The sequence below is a fragment of the Sceloporus undulatus genome, chromosome 2, assembly GCF_019175285.1.
Source record: "Sceloporus undulatus isolate JIND9_A2432 ecotype Alabama chromosome 2, SceUnd_v1.1, whole genome shotgun sequence".
NCBI classification, from domain to species: domain Eukaryota; kingdom Metazoa; phylum Chordata; class Lepidosauria; order Squamata; family Phrynosomatidae; genus Sceloporus; species Sceloporus undulatus.
The window spans coordinates 286813501-286834443 of NC_056523.1; the positions used below are offsets into that span (position 1 = coordinate 286813501).

A 20943-nucleotide genomic window follows, 5' to 3' on the forward strand; every position below is an offset into this window, starting at 1 on the left:
TGGAGAAGTTCTATCCTTGCAGTCAAAACCAGACCAGGTACTGACTGTGGTATAGATCACAAACTACTTGTATCAAAAATTAGAGTAAAGCTGAAAATGTCATTATACCAAAATATGACCTGAACAATATCTCAACAGAATTTGCTGACAATCTAAGAAATACATTTGCATTATTAAGCATAATCAATTGAGAAGCAGAGTAACTATAGGAAGAAGCTAAGGACAACATTAAGGAACAATGCATGAAGACATTATTGGTGACCAAAAAGAAAGGGAAGACCAATGGATAACAGTGAAGCAATGAAGGAAAGAAGAGAAACAAAAGAAAAGGGAGATTGGATCAAAACCAGAACCATAAATGCAACTGTAAAATGACTAGGGCACAAGGACAAAGAGAACTACTATAATGAACAATGCAGAGAAACAGAAGATGACAATAACAACAAAGGAAGAACGAGAGGCCATTTGCACAAGATCCAAGTTCAACCAAGGCGGAAGTCATGGTAAGAGAGGACATAGTACAGACCAAGAAGAATACAAAAAGATTGTGGATGCAATACACAGAAGAGTTCTATAAGGAAATGGGGGGGGGGGAATGAATGGTACATGGACAAGAACCATATGTGATGAACACCAAATTCTAAAAAGCGAAGTGGAAGCTGCAATAAGAGAACGGGGGGGGGAATTGCAAGGACAGGTGATATTCCAATTGAACTGATACAGTCTACACAGACAGAATAAATTCTAGTGTTAACTAATATATATCAACAAATGTGGAAAACAAAAATGTGGCCAACAGACTGGAAACAATAAATATACATCCTCAATCACAAAAAAGAAGACACAAAAGACTGCAACAACTATAGAACCATAGCATTAATTTCCCACACAAGAAAAAGCATGCTCAAAATTCTGCAGCATAGACTTCAATGATGAAGAGAGAAATTCCAAAGGTGCATGTGGGGTTCAGGAAAGGAAGATGCACTAGGGATCACATCACAAACATACTGTGGCTTATGGAGTATACCAATGAATTCAAGGGGGAAATCAGTATGTGTTTCATAGACTACAGGAAAGCATTTGACTACATAGATCATGAAAACTTACGGATGGCTCTTGAAGACATGAGAGTCCCGATACATTTGACAGTACTGATGAGAAAATAAGAGGCTACTGTCAGAACAGAACATGGAGAAACAGAATGATTCCCAACTGGCAAAAGAGTCAACACCCTGTTTGTTCAACTGGTATACAGAAAATATTCAAAGAGCATGTTTAGACTTAAAAGAAGGAACACTGAAAATAAGAGGAAGTAACTTCAACAATCTAAGGTATGCCGTTGTTATTAAATGCCCTTGAGTCATCTTCAACTCATGACAATCTGTGGATGAGACATCTTCAAGACCCCCTGTCCTCAGCCTCTCCGCTCGAGTCCTGCAGGCACAGGCCTGTGTCCTCCCTGACTGAATCTAGGCATGTGGCCTCTTTCTACTGCCTTCCATCTTTCTGGAATCATTGCCTTTTCTAATAATTCATTTTTCCTCATAATGTGGCCAAAGTATGAAAGCCTCTATTCAGTCATCTTAGCTTCCAGAGAGAGTTCAGGCTTGATCTGTTCTAGAACCCATTTGTTTGTCTTCTTGCCCATGGTATTCTCAGTACTTTTCTCCAGCACCACATCTCAAATGAGTTGATTTTTTTTTACTGTCCAGGTCTCACATCTGTACATGGTGATGGGGAATACAATGGCTTGGATAATCCTCACTTTAGTGTTCAGAGTTATGTCCTTACATTTTATCATGCCCTTCCCAATCCTAGTCTTCTGATTTCTTGACTGCAGTCTCCTTTCTGATCAATATTTCAACCAAGAACTCTTTGACTATTTCAACTTTCTCATTGTCTGACACACATGAGCCAAATGAGGCAGCTTCCGACCACTTGGAGGGCATGGCGTTTACATGAAGCCAAGCCAGGAAAAGCCAGCCTAAAAAGGAGCTGATTTAGATCAACTCCTGACCGCTGTGGCTTGGGACTGCAGCAGCGGCCCACTTCAGGAACAGGTCGTGCAGTCGCTGCAGTACCGGCTTCCAGCCACTCTTTCTGGGCCCTCTGTTCAGGGCCTAGGATGAATTCTTATACATCTTCTGTGGTTGTTTTTTTTGTTTTTTTTAATGTTCAGCATTAATCCAACCTTGACACTTTCCTCCTTAATCTTCTTCAGTAATTGCTCCAGGACCAGCTCTTCCAGGACAGCATTCTCTGAAGATGCCAGCCACAGATGCTGGCGAAACATCAGGAATAGAACTTGGTCACACAGCCTGAAAAAAACACAAAAAACTATGGATGTCGGCCATGAAAGCCTCCGACTTCACACTCCAGGTCTTTGTTTCTGCTAGTAGTATTGTATCATCTTCATATCTTAGGTTGTTAATGTTTTTTCTTCCTATCTTCAATCCTCCTGCCTCTGAGTCCAAGTCCACTCCACATACAGTGCACCTGTGCCATACATAGGCACTCTATACATGACTTTCAACATATGCTGAAAGCCGCAAGGGAGCCTGCAGGAGCACGCGGGGCGCAAGCGATGGCGCGTCCCATAAAGCTTAATGGGGCGAGTGCACACCGCTGCGCCATGCACAAGCCCCATTACTTTCAATGGGGCTCAAGCATACGTGGGAGGGGGTGTTTACGCGGGGGTCCAGAACAGATCCCCCGTGTATAAAAAGGGTGCACTGTATTACATTTTCTGCATATAGATTGAATAAATAGGGCAACAGCATGCAGCCTTGCCTGACCCCTTTGCCTATTGGGAACCATTCTTTTCTCCATATTCTGTTCTGATGGCAGCCTCTTCTCTCGAATACAAGTTATGCATCAGGACAATCAGATATTGTGGTATTCCCATTCCACTGAGTGCACACCACATCTTTTAATGGTCTATGAAGTGAAAAACTTTACTGCAGTCAATAAAGCACATGCTGATTTTCTTCTGAAATTCCACGATGTGCTCCATTATCAAATGTATGTTTGCAATGTGATCCTTAGTGCATCTTCTTTTCCTGAATCTACCTTGCAACTCAGGGATTTCTCACTCCGTATATGGTTGGAGTCTTTGCTACAGAACTTTGAGCATGACTTTACTTGTATGGGATATTAATGCAATAGTTCTGTAATTATTGCAATCTTTTGTGTCTCCTTTTTTGCATGTAGGAATATATATTGATCTCTTCCAGTCTGTAGGCCACTGCTTTGTTTTCCATATTTGTTGGCAGATTTTAGTTTAGCTTAACTCTGTCTCTGTAGACTGTAGCAGTTCTATTGGTATGTTATCTGTTCCTGGTGATTTGTTCTTTTCAATTGCTTTGAGTGCAGATTTCACTTAACTTTCCAAAATTTGCAGCTCATCTTTATAAGTTTCTTTTCCCCATGAGTTGTTCATCCTTTCACATTTTTATGTAGCTCTTCTATGTATTGTTTCCATCCATCATCATTATTATTATTATTATTATTATTATTATTATTATTATTATTCAGAGTTGTGTACTGTGTGCCTCTTCAGATTGTAGAGTACCCCACCCTTGGTTTAAATTTCGCTTTAAATTCTCAGATCTTGTGGGAAAGGTCTCTTGTTTTTCCATTTTTGTTGTCAACTTCTAATTGTCTGCACTAATTGTTGTAGTAGTTTTCTTTATCCTTACGCACTAATCATTGCACAGTAGCATTCAAGTTTCTGATTATGTTTCAGTTTCCCTTTCCTTTTGCTTCTCTTCTTTAATTACTTGAAGCGTTTAATAGCAGAAAATATCACACATTTGGAACAATTATTAAGGAAGGTCAAACAAGAAAGTGCAAAGGCAGACTTACTGCTGAACATAAAACAAAAATAAGCATGGAAGATCTACACAAATTCAACCTAGACAACCATCCTATACAATGAAGAAATCAAGATTGGAAAAGGGTTCCCGTACCTTGAATCAAAGATTGATCAGACTAGGAACTACAGTCAAGAGATCAGAAGAAGACTGGGGACGGCAGTTATGAAAGAACTAGAAAAGATACTAAAATGCAAAGATATACAAATGACTACAAAAGTTAGACTCGTAGAAGCCACTGTATTCCCTATTACCATAGACAGATGCAAGAGCTGGGGAGCGAGGAAAGCAGATAAGAGGAAAATCAATTCATTTGAAATGTGGTGCTGGAGAAGAGTGCTGAGGATACTATGGACGACCAAAATGAAAAACAAAAAGGGTCCTAGAACAAATCAAGCCTGAAATCTCCCTGAAAGATGATAAAGTTGAGGCTGTCGTATTTTGGCCGTGTCACAAGAAGGCAGGACTCGCTGGGAAAGACAGTAATGCTAGGAAGGGTGGAAAGATGTAGAGAGAGAAAAAGACTGTATGCCAGATGGATGGACTATATCATAGAAAGTCATAGGTACAGGACCTAAGCAGAGCAGTGGAGGATTATTATTTTATTTTCTTATATCCCACCTTTCTCCCAATACAGGGACAGTCTTGGGATGCTCATCCACAGGGTCACCATGAGTCAGGGCCATTGTTGTTAACAACAAGAAACACTGAGTGAGAACACTTGATAATTTGATAAGAGTATTTGACTGTCAAGAGATTTTAGCAACACCGAAAAAACAAACATTTAATATGCAAGGAAAAGGAAAGTGTCTAGCATTAGTGGAACATATTAGTCTAAAACATTGTTAAGTAGGGCCTGATCTAGACGGGCCTTTGCGGCGCCCCCGTCACGTGCTAGGGGTTTGCCAAGGGCACACCACTCATATTGGCCTCACTCCTAGCATGTGACGGGGGTGTCAAAACGGCCTACACCTAATCACCACCATTTTGACGCAACAGACGCTTAGCGTCCGCACGTCCCAGCGTCATAAGGACATCACAAGTGCGCCATTGGTGCATTGCAACGTCCTTATGGCACCACAAGAAGGACCTGCTTTTTGCGGGTCCTTTTTGCTGCACGAGGGAGCCACATAGTTTGTCCGCTGCGACTCTCTCACGCAGCAAAGCAAGGTGCCGGCAGACTGCCCTTTTTGGGAGGTCTGTATCCTGCCTAGTTTATGGGAATATAAAATCACTTGCATTCACCAGTTTGATCTTTGTGTTTCAGATTTTCTTCATTTACAACAATTCCTTATTATCACAAACTTAATTCATCTGTTCATCTATTTCAAATACCACCTCATCTATTAACTGGGAAAGCCCCCAAAGGTCACCAAATGATGATAAAGAAGTGGCTATTTTCACTTTCTTCCCTTAAGGACATTCTTCCCATTAATTAATAAGGTACCCTTCATGACTCTCACAATGTGCTAGAATCAGTATAGGAAACATTCACCTACAAGGAATTGCTCTAAAAAGCAAAAATGATTTTGATGGTGAGGAGTCTTTATGCACATATATATATGTGCATATACACAGAGGCAGGAGATAGGTGCTGTACTGGGCTCAGGAAGCAAGGATAAAGGTGTGTCAAAGGGGAGCCTCTTTAGAAGGGCTAGTTTATGGTGGAAAAGAAAGCACAGGCATCCAAAAATACAATCTTCCAAAAACTTAGGTTAAAACCAGGATTCTGCTGGATGCTTCTTTCTTTGCAGTTATAGTTAAGGCATTGTTTTAGAGAACCCATATGTTCCCATACAGCCAGCATGGTATAGGGCTTAATTACTGGAATACAATTCTGGAGACCAGGGTTTGATTCCCCTCTCCACCATGGAAACCAACTGGGTGACCTTGGGCAAGTCACCAATGTCCACCCCAGAAAAACCCATGACAAGTTCACATAAGGATTGCCATAGGTCGTAAACAAATTGAAGGCACACAACAATATGTACCCATTAGCAAGTCACAAAACAGAAACTCCAAATTCTGCTATCCTGAAGCTGAATTTTGGGAGATGGAAGGGCTCAGCTGATCTGGCATCAGTCTTTTTTTTTGTTTCCTCATAATTCCTTGATCCAACAGACATTCTGGGACCCACCACAGAAAACTGTGTCTCTACTTCCAGCAAATATTTTCAGGAATATTTGCAGAAGATGAGCAACTTCAAGAGGAAATACTATCACTATTTTTTTTAATGGGAAAGGAACATGTGGGAGTTAAATTGCCCTTGTTATCCTCCTGTACGACTGTCTCAGTCCAGAAGGAGGCAGCAGGAGACTGGGTGTTTGAAAACATGAATTTACATGACTTTGGTGAGATCTCTACTGCATTCAGTCAGGCTTACCCAAGTAAGCATGCATATGTTGAGCTGCAAATCTCAGTTTCCATACACAGCAACAGCCATAGACTTGGAAGAGATTCCAAAGGCCATCCATTCAAATCCCCTTCCAGTGTAAAAGCATCCCAGTGACCCATCAACCTCTGCTTAAACCTTCCTAAAGAGAGAAAATCCACCATCTTCCACAATAATCTATTCCACTGCCAAACAGCTCTTACCTTTAAGACATTATTCCTAATGTTTAGTTGGAATCCCCTTTCTTGTAATTTAAATCCATTCGTTTGAGTCCTAGCCTCTGAAGCTTCATAACAGATATTTTCTTCAGACACGTAAAAGGCAGTTATCATCACATCGCTTTTCAGTCTTTTCTTCTCAAGGCTAGACATATACAACCAATCCACCAAGGACCTGGTTTTCAGACCTTTTGTCCACCCTGATCTAGACTCATTCCAGTTTATCAGTATCCTTCTTGAACTGTTGGTGAAGTATGACTCAAAACCAAAGTAGTACTGAGCCAGAGTAGTGTAGTGATTTGAGCTCTGATTATCACTGGTGAGCTGAGTTTGAATCTCTGCTCAGCCATGAAACTCACTGGGTGACCCTGGGCAATTCACACACTCTCAGCCTTAGAGGATGGCAATGGCAAACCCCCTCTGAAGAAATTTGCCAAGATAACCCTGTAGTAGATTCTTCTTAGGGTCACCACAAGTAGGAAATGACTTGAAGGCACAAAACAACAATCAAACTATGACTTCCCTTGATCTTAACACTATAGGTTCTGTTGATACAGTCTAGAACTGCACTGCCTTTTTGGGTATGTGAAACATATATTGTGGTGCATAAAGTGAGTGAAAAGTTACGTTTATATTTTCCCACAAACCAGCCACTCCAATAAATTATTTCTGTTGCTTGCATCCATTGTTCCGGGTCCTAGTCTCTGAAGCAGCAGAAGACAAACTTACTCCATCCTCAATATGACATCCCTTCAAATATTTAAACAGGGCTATCACATCACCCCTTAACCTTCTCTTCTCCAGGTTAAACATCTCCAGCTCCCTAAGTCGTTCCTCTTAGGGCATGGTTTTCAGACCCTTCACCATTTTAGTCACCCTCCTTTGGACACGCTCCAGTTTCTCAACATCCTTTTTGAATTGTGGTGCCCAGTATTCCAGGGGGGCCCTGACCAAGGCAGAATAGAGTGGCACTATTACTTCCCTTGATCTAGACACTATACTTCTATTGATGCAACCTAAAATCTCATTGGCCTTTTTAGCTGCTGCATCACACTGTTGACACATGTTCAACTTGTGGTCTATTAGGACTCCTAGATCCCTTTCACATGTAGTCTCATTAAGCCAGATGTCCCCCATCCTATAGCTATTCAGTACCTTACATTTCTCACTGCTAAAATTCATTTTGTGGAGTCGAAGGCTTTCATGGCCGACATCCATAGTTTTTTGTGGGGTTTTCGGGCTATGTGGCTATGTTCTAAAAGAGTTTCTTCCTGACATTTGCTGGTGAAATGTCAGGAAGAAACTCTTCTAGAACATGGCCACATAGCCTGGAAACCCCACAAAAAACTAAAAATTCATTTTGTTAGCTTTGGCCCAGCTTTCTAATCTATTAAGGGCATTTTGAGTTTTGATCTTCTCCTCTGGGGTATTAGCGACTACTCCTAATTTGGTGTCATCTGCAAGTTTGATAAACATCCCCTCTATTTCTGCATCCAAGTCACTGATAAAGATGTTGAACAGAACTGGGCCCAGGACAAAACCTTGTGGCACTCCACTGGAAACTTCTCTCGAAGATGAAGAAGAGCCATTGCTGAGCACACTTTGAGTTCAGCCAGTCAACCAATTACTAATCCACCTTACAGTTGTAGTGTCTAGCCCACAGTTTACTAGCTTGTCTGCAAGAATATCATGGGGGATCTTGTCAAAGGCCTTACTGAAATCAAGAGATGCTATGTCTACAGCATTCCCTTCATCTACCAAGCTGGTAATTTTATCCAAAAAAGGAGAACCGATTAGTCTGTCATGACTTGTTTTTGAGAAACCCATGTTGAGTTTGTGTGATTATGGTTTTCCCTTCTAAATGTTTGCAGACTCTATTTAATGATGTACTCTATAATCCTTCCTGGTATTGATGTCAGAAATAATTGGGCAATAATTGTTGGGATCCTCCTATTTAGACCAGTGGTCTCCAAACTGTGCCCTTAAGAGATTTTGGATTTCAGCTCCCAGAAGCCTCAGCCATGTTGGCTAATAGGCTGGGATTCTGGGAGCTGAAGTCTAAAATCCCTTAAAGAGCACAGTTTGGGGGGCACTGATTTAGATTAAGCAGGCATTCCTGTACTTCCTCTTTACTTATTCTGTGCTGGACTTCCCCTATTGTGTCCTCTGCTCCATTTTCCTCAGGTTGAGCACCCTTTTCCTTTTCTGCCTTTTCTCTGTTCCCTGTTAGCATTTCACCATGTTCTCCATGCAGTGGCCCTACCATTTCCTTCTTTTTCCTTTTGCTACAGATAGATCTTTAAAAAGCCCCTTTTTTTGTTCTTAACCTCTCTAGCAAGCCTGAAGTCATTCTCTGCTTTTGCTTTTCTGACTTTATCCCTACATACGCTGGTCTGTGACCATAATAAATATTTATCAATGATCCCTGTAACAATAATGCTTCAATAGTAGGGGGAGAACTTACAGCAGTCCCTCCACATTTGTGAAGGACCCCCATGAATGTGGAAAACCCACAAATAAAATAAGACCTGAGAGAACACCTCTCTAGGAATCTCCAGGTCCTTTGGCACAACTCTATGATCAACATCTGCCCAACGTTGACCACAGAATTATACTGGAGGATCTACAAATGCCTAGAGAAGTGTTTTCTCTAGTAACCTCTAAGTGCTCCAGAGAAACTCTATGGTCAATTTGCAGCAGAATTGTGCTTAAGAGATTCCTAGAGAAGATATTAATCAAAACTGCAAATAATCAAATATGGAAAAGTCAAAGCCTGAAATGTGGAGGGACAACAATATTTCTAACTTTTTCAAAGTATATTTGCATAGATTCTAAATGCCTTTTCTTTACCCTTACATTTTTGCTATTACATGTTTGCTATTCCTTATTAATGTACTCAGATAAGTATACAAAAGCAGAGATCTCAAGACCTATCCCCATCACCTTGAAAGAGACCCTCGTTTTTTTCTACACGACGTTCTCCGTAAAAACTAGTTATCATTGCAGACAATTTTAAAATAGCAGCCTTTCCTCTCTGCTGTAGAAGGGTTTTGTGTGTTCCTCTCTCTCTCTCTCTAGTTCCAGAATCCTTCTCTGCTGCCTCAAAGAGATCTCATTATCCAGGCTGAGCACATTCTGCTCCAGGGAATACAAGAAGGCTTATACGTGAGCAGATTTAGACCTTGTGTTGTTCTGGGATGCTAGTAGCTTTGCAGTTCCTAATCTTATAGAAAACAACAGATACACTATGGACAGAGGCTCTGGTCAGCTGGGTCAAACTCAGCTTAGATGAACGTTCACCATAATAATAAGAGAAGTAAAAGATTTATAATGAATGTCTACAGACAAAAGCCTAAGCCATTCACCCATTTGGGTGCTCACTGAACAGCTGACGCTTAATAATAACATGTTTGATTTCTAAAATATCAAGTATTTACTTTAATTTGGAATTTTTTTTAAATTAATTATTAAGATTCATAAGAATAAAAGTGTAGCATTTGGAAAGAGAAAAGGGAAAATAATGGCCACTGCACTGCACATCATTATATGGCAATTGTTAACCCTGTTCCAGCCAGCTTTACTAAGCATATATTTTCAAAAGCTACCTTAGATGCTGTGCAAAGAAAATGGTGGCATATTAATTAAATAATTAAATAGACAAAAATTCCTCCGCAAAGAGCCAAGTGAATCAGTATTCAAAGGGATCTTGTAGCGGCCAACTGTGCAAAAGAAGTTGCAGCATACACTTTCGCAGGCTTACTCTACTTCCTCAGATGGAGACTGTGGCCTGTTACAGACTGCCAAAATAAAGCTACTTCGGGTCTCTTTGGAGGTATGCTGTTTAAATGACGCATGGGTCCTAAGAGTCCGGAGGTTGCGCCAAAGCCACACTCCATTCCTAAGCACTGGACTGCAGCTTTGGTGCGGCTTCCAGATTCTTAGGGTGCATGCATCATTTAAACAGCATACTGTACCTCCAAAGAGACCCGAAGCAGCTTTATTTTGGCAGTCTGTAACAGGCCTAAGTCTACAAAAGCTACAACATCTTTTGCATAGTTGGACTCAAAGGTGCTGCAGGATTCCTTTGCATACTGATATGCCAGACTATTACCGATATGTCTCTAAATTCAGAGTAAATGTACTGTACTATTACAGCAATGCACTTATTTAATGTAAGTACAATGCTGGTCACACGCTCTCAGTCTCAGAGGCTGGCAATGGCAAATTCACTCTGAAGAAACTTGCCAAGAAAAACATGATAGGTTCACCTTAGGGCCGCCATAAACCAGAAATGCCTTGATGGCACACAACAACAACAACAACAACAATTGCACCCTCAGTCTGCAGCCCCAAACCCGTGCTATTCAAGAATCTGGGGGAAAGCACTGATAACAATTCCCAGGATTCCCTAGCACTGAGCCAGCGCAGTTAAAGCAGTCTCAAACTGGATTATTTCTGCAGTGTGTTTTGGACCTGAGGGAAAGAAATCAGTGACATGCCATTACTTCTCCTTGGTTGTTACACATTCATAGCTCAGGGTTTTTTTTATATATTTATACATTTTGACGCTTTTGTATTGTTTTTAAATTGTTTTAAGTTTGCTGCCTGCTGCCTTGAGTCCCTATATTTGGAGAAGGTCGGGATGTAAGTAAATATAATCATAATCACAAGTAGTAGTAGTAGTATTGGGAGAAAGGTGGGAATCGAAGAAGAGGAAGAAAAGTAGCAGTAGTATTGGAGAAAAGGTGGGATATAAATAAATAAAGTAGTAGTAATAGTATTGGGAGAAAGGTGGGATATAAGTAAATAGAAGAAGAAAGGAAGTAGTAGTAGTATTGGGGGGAAAGGTGGGATATAATATAATAAGAATAATAAAAAATTAATTTTTTTTTTTTTTTTTTTAATATGAGTTGGAGAGGAGGAGAGCAGAAGAAAAGTATTGGGGAAAGGTGGGATATAAGTAAATAGAAGAAAAAGCAGTAGTAGTATTGCGAGAAGGGCAGGATTTAAGTAAACAGAATACAGTTCAAGGAAGAGAAGTAGTAGTATGGGGAGAAAGTGAGGTGTAAGTAAATAGAAAAAGTAGAGTAGTACTAGTAGTATGGGAGAAAGGCGGGATATAAATACGAGGAGGAGGAGGAGAAGTAGTGTTGTAGCAACTAGTTTGTAAACCAAAAGGGGGTGTGAAGGACCGTTTTTAAATAGGGCAAAGATGAAGAAGAGATGCGGCCAGAGGAGGGAAGGGGCCCTTCTTCGCAGCCCAAACAGGGCTGAGGGAGAAGGTCCTCCTGAGAGAGAGAGAGGGAGGGAGCCTCCTTCCTTCCTCCTATTCAGGGAGGCCTAAATGGCTCCGCGTGAGGCCTCCTCTGAGGAGAACCAGGGCGCCGCCCAAGATTGCGCCCCTGGACCTAATGATGCCACCTTCGCCCAGCAGCCAAGGCCACTGCTGTTACCCCGAAGGAAGGGGCGGAATGCAAAGGCGGGTCTCCTCCCAGGAGGGAATAAAACGGCCGGGGCACTGAGGAGGGAGAGAGGAGGAGAAGGAGGAGGCGGGCATGGCGGGGGCGCAGGTGCACATGAGCCAGGCCATCTTCCCCGCCCACGCCGACCACCTGGGGCTCCTCAGCGCCGGGCAGCTGCTCAAGTGGATCGACACCGCCGCCTGCCTGGCTGGTAAGGGCTCCCTCCTCCTCTTCTTCCCCAGTGGCTTTCCATCTTCAGCCTCTGGCTCTCCAGGGTCCCAAAAGAGGGGCCTCCCTTTGGAGCATGATTTGGGAGAGGACACAAGAGGCCCTTTGGCATCAAGACCCACCGAACAGTGACGCCTCCAGACCCTTCACCATTTCAGTCGCCCTCCTTTGGACACATGGGCTCCAGTTCCCAAGTCCTTTTTGAATTGTGGTGCCCAACTGGACACAGATTCCAGGTGGGGCCTGACCAGAGCAGAATACAATGGCACATTACTTCTCTTGATCTAGACACTATACTTTTATTGATGTAGCCTAAACCGCATTGGCCTTGTTGAGCTGCTGCATCACACTGTGGCTCATGAATTCATATATTGTTTTATTTATATGAGCTTTTCATTTGGCCATGGCCCTCCATTTTTTCCTTCTTGGATGTACAGGTCAGTTCATGTCATTTATACAGCATAGCCAACATATAAAAAATAATACAAAAAAACCCCAGCACCTCCATTTTTTCCTCAATGTCCAGGTCATTCATTTCATTATTGTGATAAATAACCAGCATAAAAAAAAATAAGACAAATATTACAAAAACTCAGTATAATACATACATTTTAAAATCACTTCAGCCATCATAAAAGGAATCATGGGAGGTTGAATAACCAGATATTAACAATGTTGTTTCTTGAATGTCCTACGTGTTGCAGTGCCTTGTCCTCTTTATATTATTAAATCATTATTATATTTATTTAAATCCTGCCCTTTCTCAAAACTGGGACTCAGGGTGGATTACAGTAGTAAAAAAACTGTATAAAAAGACGTACAAAAAGATACATTAAAACAGAATTACATTATTAGAATATAAAACAATACATGTTAAAAGAATAAAACAGTTTAAAGGGTCATTTTGTTGTTGTTATATTTAAATCATATGTCCTTTGCAGTTATGCAACCCTGCTCAAGTGGACTCTGACTATAGGGCTCTTATCATATATGGTTTATTCAGAGGTTGCTTGCCCTTGACTTTCCCTGAGGCTGAAAGAGTGTGACTTTTGTCCCAGTGGGTTTCCTTGGCTGAACAAATTTATACCCTGATCTCCTGGAGTCTTCATCCAGCGCTGATAGAAATAAATATTCTTATTTCGTCAAAACTTACATTTTTGGTTGACTTCATTACCATTCTCATAGCAAGGTTTGTCAAAACAATGCAGATAGTTTTCTCTTTGAGTTCTGTGTGAAGTACCAGATAATCTAGCATGTTAAAGTCCTTTTTGACTTATGGTGACCCTAAGGCGAACCTGTCTTTGGGTTTCCTTGGCAAGACTTGTCAGAGGGGGTTTGCCACGGCCATCCTCTGAGCTGAGAAAGTGTGACCTGCCTAAGTCACCCGGTGGGTTTTCATGGCTGAACTGGAATTTGAACCTTTCCTCCAGAGTCATAGTCCACACTACTCAACACACATCAGCAGACTCCTATATTTATGGCAAGGAACACCCCCACCACCACCAAATCGAACACACAACTGTGGCTGGGTCCAATTGAGGGTTCATGTCCCTCCAACATCCACATCATCAGAGGGAAAGGAAGGAACATTTAGGCCTTCTTTATCATCCTTAAGAGAGCCAGCATGGTATAGTGGATTTGGGTGTTGTACTATAATTCGGGAGACCAGGGTTCAAATGGAAACCCATGGGAGTGACCTTGGGGAAATCACACTCCCACAGCCTCAGAGAAACTTCCTCTGAACAAATTTTGCCAAGAAAACCCCATGACAAGGTACCCTTAGGGTCACCATAAATCAGAAATGGATAAAGGAACAAAACAAAAAGAATCATGCCTTAACAGAGCTGCAGATGAGAGCTAACCTCCTCTCCCTCCAACTCCCTTTTAGCCACAACTAGAAGAGGGAGAACAGCAGCCGCCTTCCACTGTGCTTAAATCCAGACTATGGCTTGAGGAATGTAGCAGTGATGAACGAAATTTACTACCCACTAAACACTGTAACCACTGATAGACTTTATAACCAGCACAGATTTAAAATGTACTGCTATGGAGTTCAAAAGTCATCTTTTTGGACTACAATGGCCAAGTCCCCTGGCCTTCTTGGCCATGCATTTAGGGCAGGAGACTTCCCTTTCTCGTTAGAAAAGTAGAAAAACACAGAGGGAGAAACAATAAGAGTCGTGGAGGATCCTGGAAGACTGTGAGCCAGTTTTACACTACAGAAGTAAGCAGTTTGACTCCACTTTAGCTGTCATGGCTCGGGCTGTGGAATTCTGGGATTTGCAGTTTTGCAAGGTGTTTAGTCTTCTCTGTCAGAGAGCCCTGGTGCCACAACAAACTACGACCCAGTATTTGGGATCTATTGCAGTTTATCACTATCTTCAAACAAATAAAATGTAATTCTGTGTGATTTATTCTGAAGATAATGCCTCTGAATGGCTCCACTGTGCCTTTATTGTCAGAACATCAGTGCTTGGCAAGATGTGTGTTCTGGATTGTAACTCCCAGATACACCGCCACCCCACCATCACACTACACACACTGGAGATTAAAGTTTTAGCCCAAAAGGTAACTTTCCAGGCTTTACACAATTGTTTCTGTAAGGCAGGAAAGGGTTTTAAGTAGGCTTCCCATCAACCGCAGGGTTCCATCAGAGGTCACCAGGGATTTCATGAAAGGTTGTGATTTATAAATAAAGAAATAAATTGAGCTATAGAAACAATCATTTTTATGCAGAAGGACGCTGAGACGTATGATAAAGTTGGAATGGCTATTATGGGTATTTTAGGTACAGTCAGACACAGATTCTTATCCATGGATTCAAGCATCCACTGCTTGAATACACACTACACACACACACACAGCCCAAAAAGCAAACTTGTTTTTGCCATTTATATAAGGGACACCATTTCACTAAGCCATTGCATTTCATGGACTGAGCATCCACAGATCTTGGTATCCATGGTTGGCCCTGGACCAAACTCATGAGGATACCAAGGGCCCTCTGTACATACATAAAACTAGAATTGGGAGTCACTTGGACTCTGGTCAGTAGAAGCCCAGCATCTGGCCTTGTGTTTTGCATCATGCATTTGCCTGTGGCAGTTTTCTTGAGGTGTGTACACGAGAATGACTGAACATATACATTCTTCCTGCCTCTGAGTTAGTTGGCTGTGGAGATTACTGTAGTGCTGACAGCTGCTATGATGACATCCATGTTTTAAATTGCTTGCTCTGCTATATAGTCAGGAACAACAGGTTGATACTCCCTCATTGGTACTTAAACAATAAATATTGTTTTCCTGAACAAATAGTTTGTAGCATGGATAGGACTTAGTTCAGTGTTGCAGGGAGTGAGTGTGTAGGAGCAAAGTAGGTGATTTCAATCGGGGTGTAAATGGTGATAGGAGTTTTTCAGGTGGAGACAGATGAAACCAAGGAATCATTGTGGTGCAGTTTGCTCTCTTTCATGATCCAATCTGCTTTCAGTAGCTGTAAGTAAATACATTTTTGTTTCCAATGCTTCTTTCCATCTTTACTTATTCATTTAACACATTTACTACACTTTTCACCCAGAGTGGCTTATAAATACAAATGCAAGACAGTCTGTTCTACATATTTACAATCTAAAATACATGACACAAAAGGAAAAGGGATGGGGGAGCAAATTCAGACTTGCTTTCAAAGTTAGCAGTACATTTAAGTCTAGTGCGGTTATAAAGTCCATCAGTGGTTACAGTGTTTAGTGGGTAGTAAATTTCGTTCATCACTGCTACATTCCTCAAGCCATAAGATCTGGATTTAAGCACAGTGGAAGGGCTGATGCTTCTCCCTCTTCTAGTGGTGGCTAAAAGGGAGTTGGAGGAGGGAGGATTAGCTCTCATCTGCAGCTCTGTTAAGGCTGATTCTTGTTGTTTTGTTCCTTAATCCTTCTGATTTATGGTGACCCTAAGGGTACCTTGTCATGGGGTTTTCTTGGCAAAATTTGTCAGAGAAGTTTCTCTGAGGCTGTGGAGTGTGATTTCCCCAAGGTCACTCATGGGTTTCATTGAACCCTGGTCCCCGAATTATAGTACAACACCCAATCCACTATACCATGCTGGCTCTCTAGGCATGATAAAGAAGGCCTAAATGTTCCTTCCTTTCCCTCTGATGATGTGGATGTTGGAGGGACATGAACCCTCAATTGGACCCAGCCACAGTTGTGTGTTCGATTGACTGACCAATGACTGACGAACTGTGGTTTTTCCTCCTCTTTACAAAGGAGACTAAACCATCTGTATTTTTCACTAGGGATATGTGGAGCTTTGTGGAGCACAATCTAGGCATTTATTCCCACTGGAAGAATAACACGGGTTGTGATTCGGCTCCGCTCTGTGTCTGTATCCAGTTTCAAAAGATCCCTCATTCTCACTATAAAAGGGGATTTTTTTTTATGCTGGTTGAATCAGTTTTTATTTTTTCGCCTTCATTTAGTTTGCGCCGCTTGAAGCCAGGGATGGGGGAAGCTGGTGATAAAGCACAAGCCGGGGGGGGGGGCAGAGCCAAGGCCAACAGGAACAGCGAGGAGGCTGGCAGCGGGAGAGAGTTGAGGCCGGTGGGGACAGCAAGGAGGCCAGCGTGGGGAAAGCCAGGGCCGGCAGGGTCGAAGGCAAGGTCACAGGACCCAGGAGGAGGAGGACAGGGGACACCTTTTTTTGGAAAAAAATAAACTAATCAAAAAATTGATAGATTTGTCAAAGCAACTACTTGCCTTGACAACCTTGACCAATCTATTGATATTTCAATTAGTTTTATATTTTTAAAAAACCAAAAAGGCAGCATCCCTCTGCCGTTTGTCCCGACAGAATGAATCGCTTCTGATGTGGCATTCCCACTTATTGGACACGCGTCAGAAGCAATTCTTCCAAAAAGAACCACCAAAAATGTGCTATCAGAAAAACCCACTTTTCCCCTTTTGCCCCGTTTTATTGCAACAGAATTCAATCGAATAAGGATTGAATTTGATTTCCAATGGGAACGAAGGTTGATTTGCAATTCACTTTAAATTGTAGTGGGAACGACCCCTAGGATATTTGTGTGTGTGTGTGTGTGTGTGTTTTAAAGGAAAGCCAGGAAGGTCTAGAACAGGACTATGTAAGGGAGGTAAATTTCTGGGTCATTTGGAACAGATCAGCAAGAAGTCTTAACTATTTTATAATAGCACCAACCAAATGTCTCCCTTCCACCTCAGTTTAAGCTACTGAAAGGCAATGGATTTTTATGTTGAAAGTTTGAGAGTCCCACCTGCACACAGTGGTTCTGACTTGGATTGAGGCCACACATGCTTGTGTGTGTATGTGTCTTCAAGTCATCTGTCGATTTATGGAGGCTTTATGAATATAAAATGAAAATGATCCTAAACTTTACATTACATGTTTTAATTGGTGGCACAGAGAAATCATCTACCTTAGGAAGAAGGGTATAATTTATTTGATTATTAAATGAAATTCTGGTGTTGGGGCTGGATATGCACTCATTGGGAAGCTACAGCTATCGCTAGTTGACCAGTTGTTAGCACCATGATTACAACACAGTGAAATACTAAAACATGGCAAAATAGACATATGATAAGGGTGTGCCATTTTTGTAAGGAAACTTTATATATAAAGTTGGCCTGAAAAAAATAATGAAACATGTCAGACTTAAAGTCAAATACATTCTGGGGGAGATTGCCTGATGCCTGTAACTGTCCTTTTTTCTCTCTTCTCTTCTCTTCTCTTCTCCTTTCTTCTTTGAAGCTGAGAAACATGCTGGCCTTCCCTGTGTGACAGCATCAGTGGATGACATACAGTTTGAAGAAACTGCCAGGTACCACTTTCCATAGTTGTTATTAAACCTTACCATAGCCTTTTTTCACATTTAAGAGCAATTAACTAGTACAGATAACACTGGAAATAGTAGTTAGTGAGTCTATGAAACACAATTCATCACTAAAATGTGCCTGCTAAGATATAAATCCACACAAAGTCATGAATATTTTCCACTGTGTCTGCATTCAACTCTGGTTACTTTTGACCTGATAAACATAGTCCAGAAGATTATGCAGGACTAGTGATCTTTGCTACTTCCAGAAGTTAATAAAGCATTCGCTGTAAGCGTTTAATCATTGATACAAGTTGTTCTATTTCTTACTCTTTTCCTAGAACTGACAAAAAAGTACACAATAAAGCAGTTGTAAATTGGTATTTTCCTCCCTTTGATTTCATGGAATTGCAAGGAGATCAAGAATGAAATCTTTTCTCAGTTCTCCTGAAATAAGGATGTTTCTTTCTTTCCTTCTGAAAATGGATTATATGACAATTGTTTGTCTTTATTTTTAATGTGAGAAAAATATCTGACAGTAATCATAATTAATTCTAATATTCATTGATTTTGAAAATCAAGATACCATTTATCTATAAAAGTGTCTCACAAAGAATGGCAAATATTAGCTTGTGCAAGATATTAGACAGTTTGTTTTTGCAAACCATCAAAGATATATGTGGGACATAACTGAGTACAAATATGTGTGGATGTTTCACAGCTATGCAAGGGAAGGTTTCTCTTCTTGCATTTACTTCTGATATGAAGCAATGATACATCTACAGAGATAAGTACCACTTATAATCTGAGTGTTATGTTAACCATTGACATTTCACACAAAGATTGCAGTCTTATGTCATTTGAGAATAAGCCTCATTGAATGCAGCTGGACTTTCTTTTCAGTAAATAAGCCTTAACAAGCCTTACATTGTGCTGGTCTGCTGTACAAGAATCCTTAGTGTTACCATGGCACCAGCCCTGATCCAGTAGGGTCAGCATGATAACTACACAGGCATACAAATGTAACATTCTGGGGTTTTTTAAAAAAATTATGCTACTATCAGTAGATAAACTATAGCTTGTGTTCCTTGCTTGTCCCTCACAGCCAAGCTGCATGCAAATTGCAGTATGACCCCCCGTATCTGCAGAGGGTACATTCCTGGACTTACTATGGAAACGTGAAACTGCGGATAATAGCAAACTCTATTGAAATAAGTGACAACTGGGGGAAGTTGACCATAGAGTCATGCTGGAGAACCTAGAGATTCCTATAACACCTCTGTAGTCATTTATAGGTCCTCCAGCACGACTCTGTGATCAACTTCCACTGGATCCATACCATAGAATCATGCTGGTGGACCTAGAAAATGCCTAGAGAAAACAGGGCCTTAACATGACAGACGAGGATGTTTTTAATCCTTTTGCAAAGGAAGAAAAGCCCTTTGTTGAAGTGAATACAGACTGACCTCCATCTGAACCAGAACTAAAGAGCTAAAACTTACCTCTCTGCCACTCCACTCCACTGCCCCAATCCAGATCATGTTCCTTATAGGAAAAAGAGCAGGCATAGCTGAATGCTGCATACAAAAAGTAATGTGTAATTTGGTTGTAAGATAGTTAGAACATCCATCTGGAATAACTTTAAAAACTCCTGTTTATATATAATATCTATTTTTGGTTTCTTTGGAGAATGAAATTTCCACTTAAGCAGTCTGAGGAAATATTTAAAAATGTTTGCTATTCAGTTCTTGACTGGTGTGAATTAAGAATCAATATCTGTTTTACATATATTTGTATTTTAAATTATTTCCCCTCTTTTTGTGTTTTCTTCATGTCTCTTTAACTGAGAGCTTGCAGTCTGCCACATTTCAAGAGCTCCTCATGAGTTACAAATGGGAGTGCAATGGTCTGTGACACAGCAGTGTTCCCCGAATTCCAATTCCCAGCACTTGTGTTAAGAATAAATGGCTTTCATGGTACCTTTGAATAGTAGCAGTGGGACCAAGTAGTGTGCTTCCTATATATAAATAGAATTATTAACTATGGATGAAGTATCACTGATGAGATAGGGACTGATGTAATAGGAGTGTTTATATACAGTTCTGATAATGTGCATAGTCCAGAGCAAGGTCTCGCAGTTCTAGAGAATGAGAGCAGATTATCAAGCTGAGCAAGTGCTCATATCAGGGAAATGCTCTGAAAATAAGACATCCCTCACAAGATTAGAAGAATCAGCACAATATGAGGGAGAGAATGTAACTCAGTGGCAGAAAAGATACATTGCTCACCAAAGGTCCCAGTTTCAGTCACCAGTATTGCCAGGCAAAGATGAGGAAGACTCCTGTCTGAAACCCTGGAGATCAGTTGTCAGTCAATGTAGGTGTTTTTTCATCAGCTTGGCCAAAGGTTTGATTCTTTATAAGGCAACTTTCTGTTCATAATGGCTTTGATGGATTCACTGGCATGCAAAGTTTTGAGGCTCAACATCTGACATCTCTGGCTAAAAGGATCAGGTAGTAGGTTACATGGGTCTTTGGCTTTGCCCAAGACCCTAAAAACTGTTGCCTGCTAAATTAGACAATACAGAGATAGACAAGCCAAGCCTAGTATGAATGTACATACGATACTAACAAAACTACCACAGTATCAAAAGTCACACCTGTGTATATAACTCACATATTATTTGGTGGTGATTTGAGGGGGCTCTGTTGTGAAACCTATGGGGATCTGTAAGGTGAAGGAGGTGTTGAAAGTACAGATCTGTAAGGTGAAGGAGGTGTTGAAAGTGCAGATCCATGATTTTCAAGAGTTCAGCCCATGGAAGCAGATTTCATGATGATTTGTCTGGCAAATGAAATTCTGTGTCCAAATTATCCAAAAATATGCTTAACTGTGCACTCAGTAAGTGTGGACTGTGATGTCTCTTT

At 41.1% G+C, this 20943-nt stretch overlaps 1 protein-coding gene across 4 annotated transcripts in view; it reads left to right on the forward strand.

The window, feature by feature from the left end:
- The first annotated feature begins 12004 nt into the window (after positions 1-12004).
- Positions 12005-20943, forward strand: part of ACOT12 (acyl-CoA thioesterase 12) — a 41979-nt gene continuing 33040 nt past the window's right edge. For all 4 annotated transcript variants that reach the window (XM_042448690.1, XM_042448691.1, XM_042448693.1 and 1 more), the window contains exons 1-2: positions 12005-12155; positions 17953-18022. In XM_042448690.1, the coding sequence (XP_042304624.1) occupies positions 12038-12155; positions 17953-18022 (188 nt within the window). In that variant the 5' untranslated portion in view covers positions 12005-12037. The remainder of the gene's footprint in view (positions 12156-17952; positions 18023-20943) is intronic.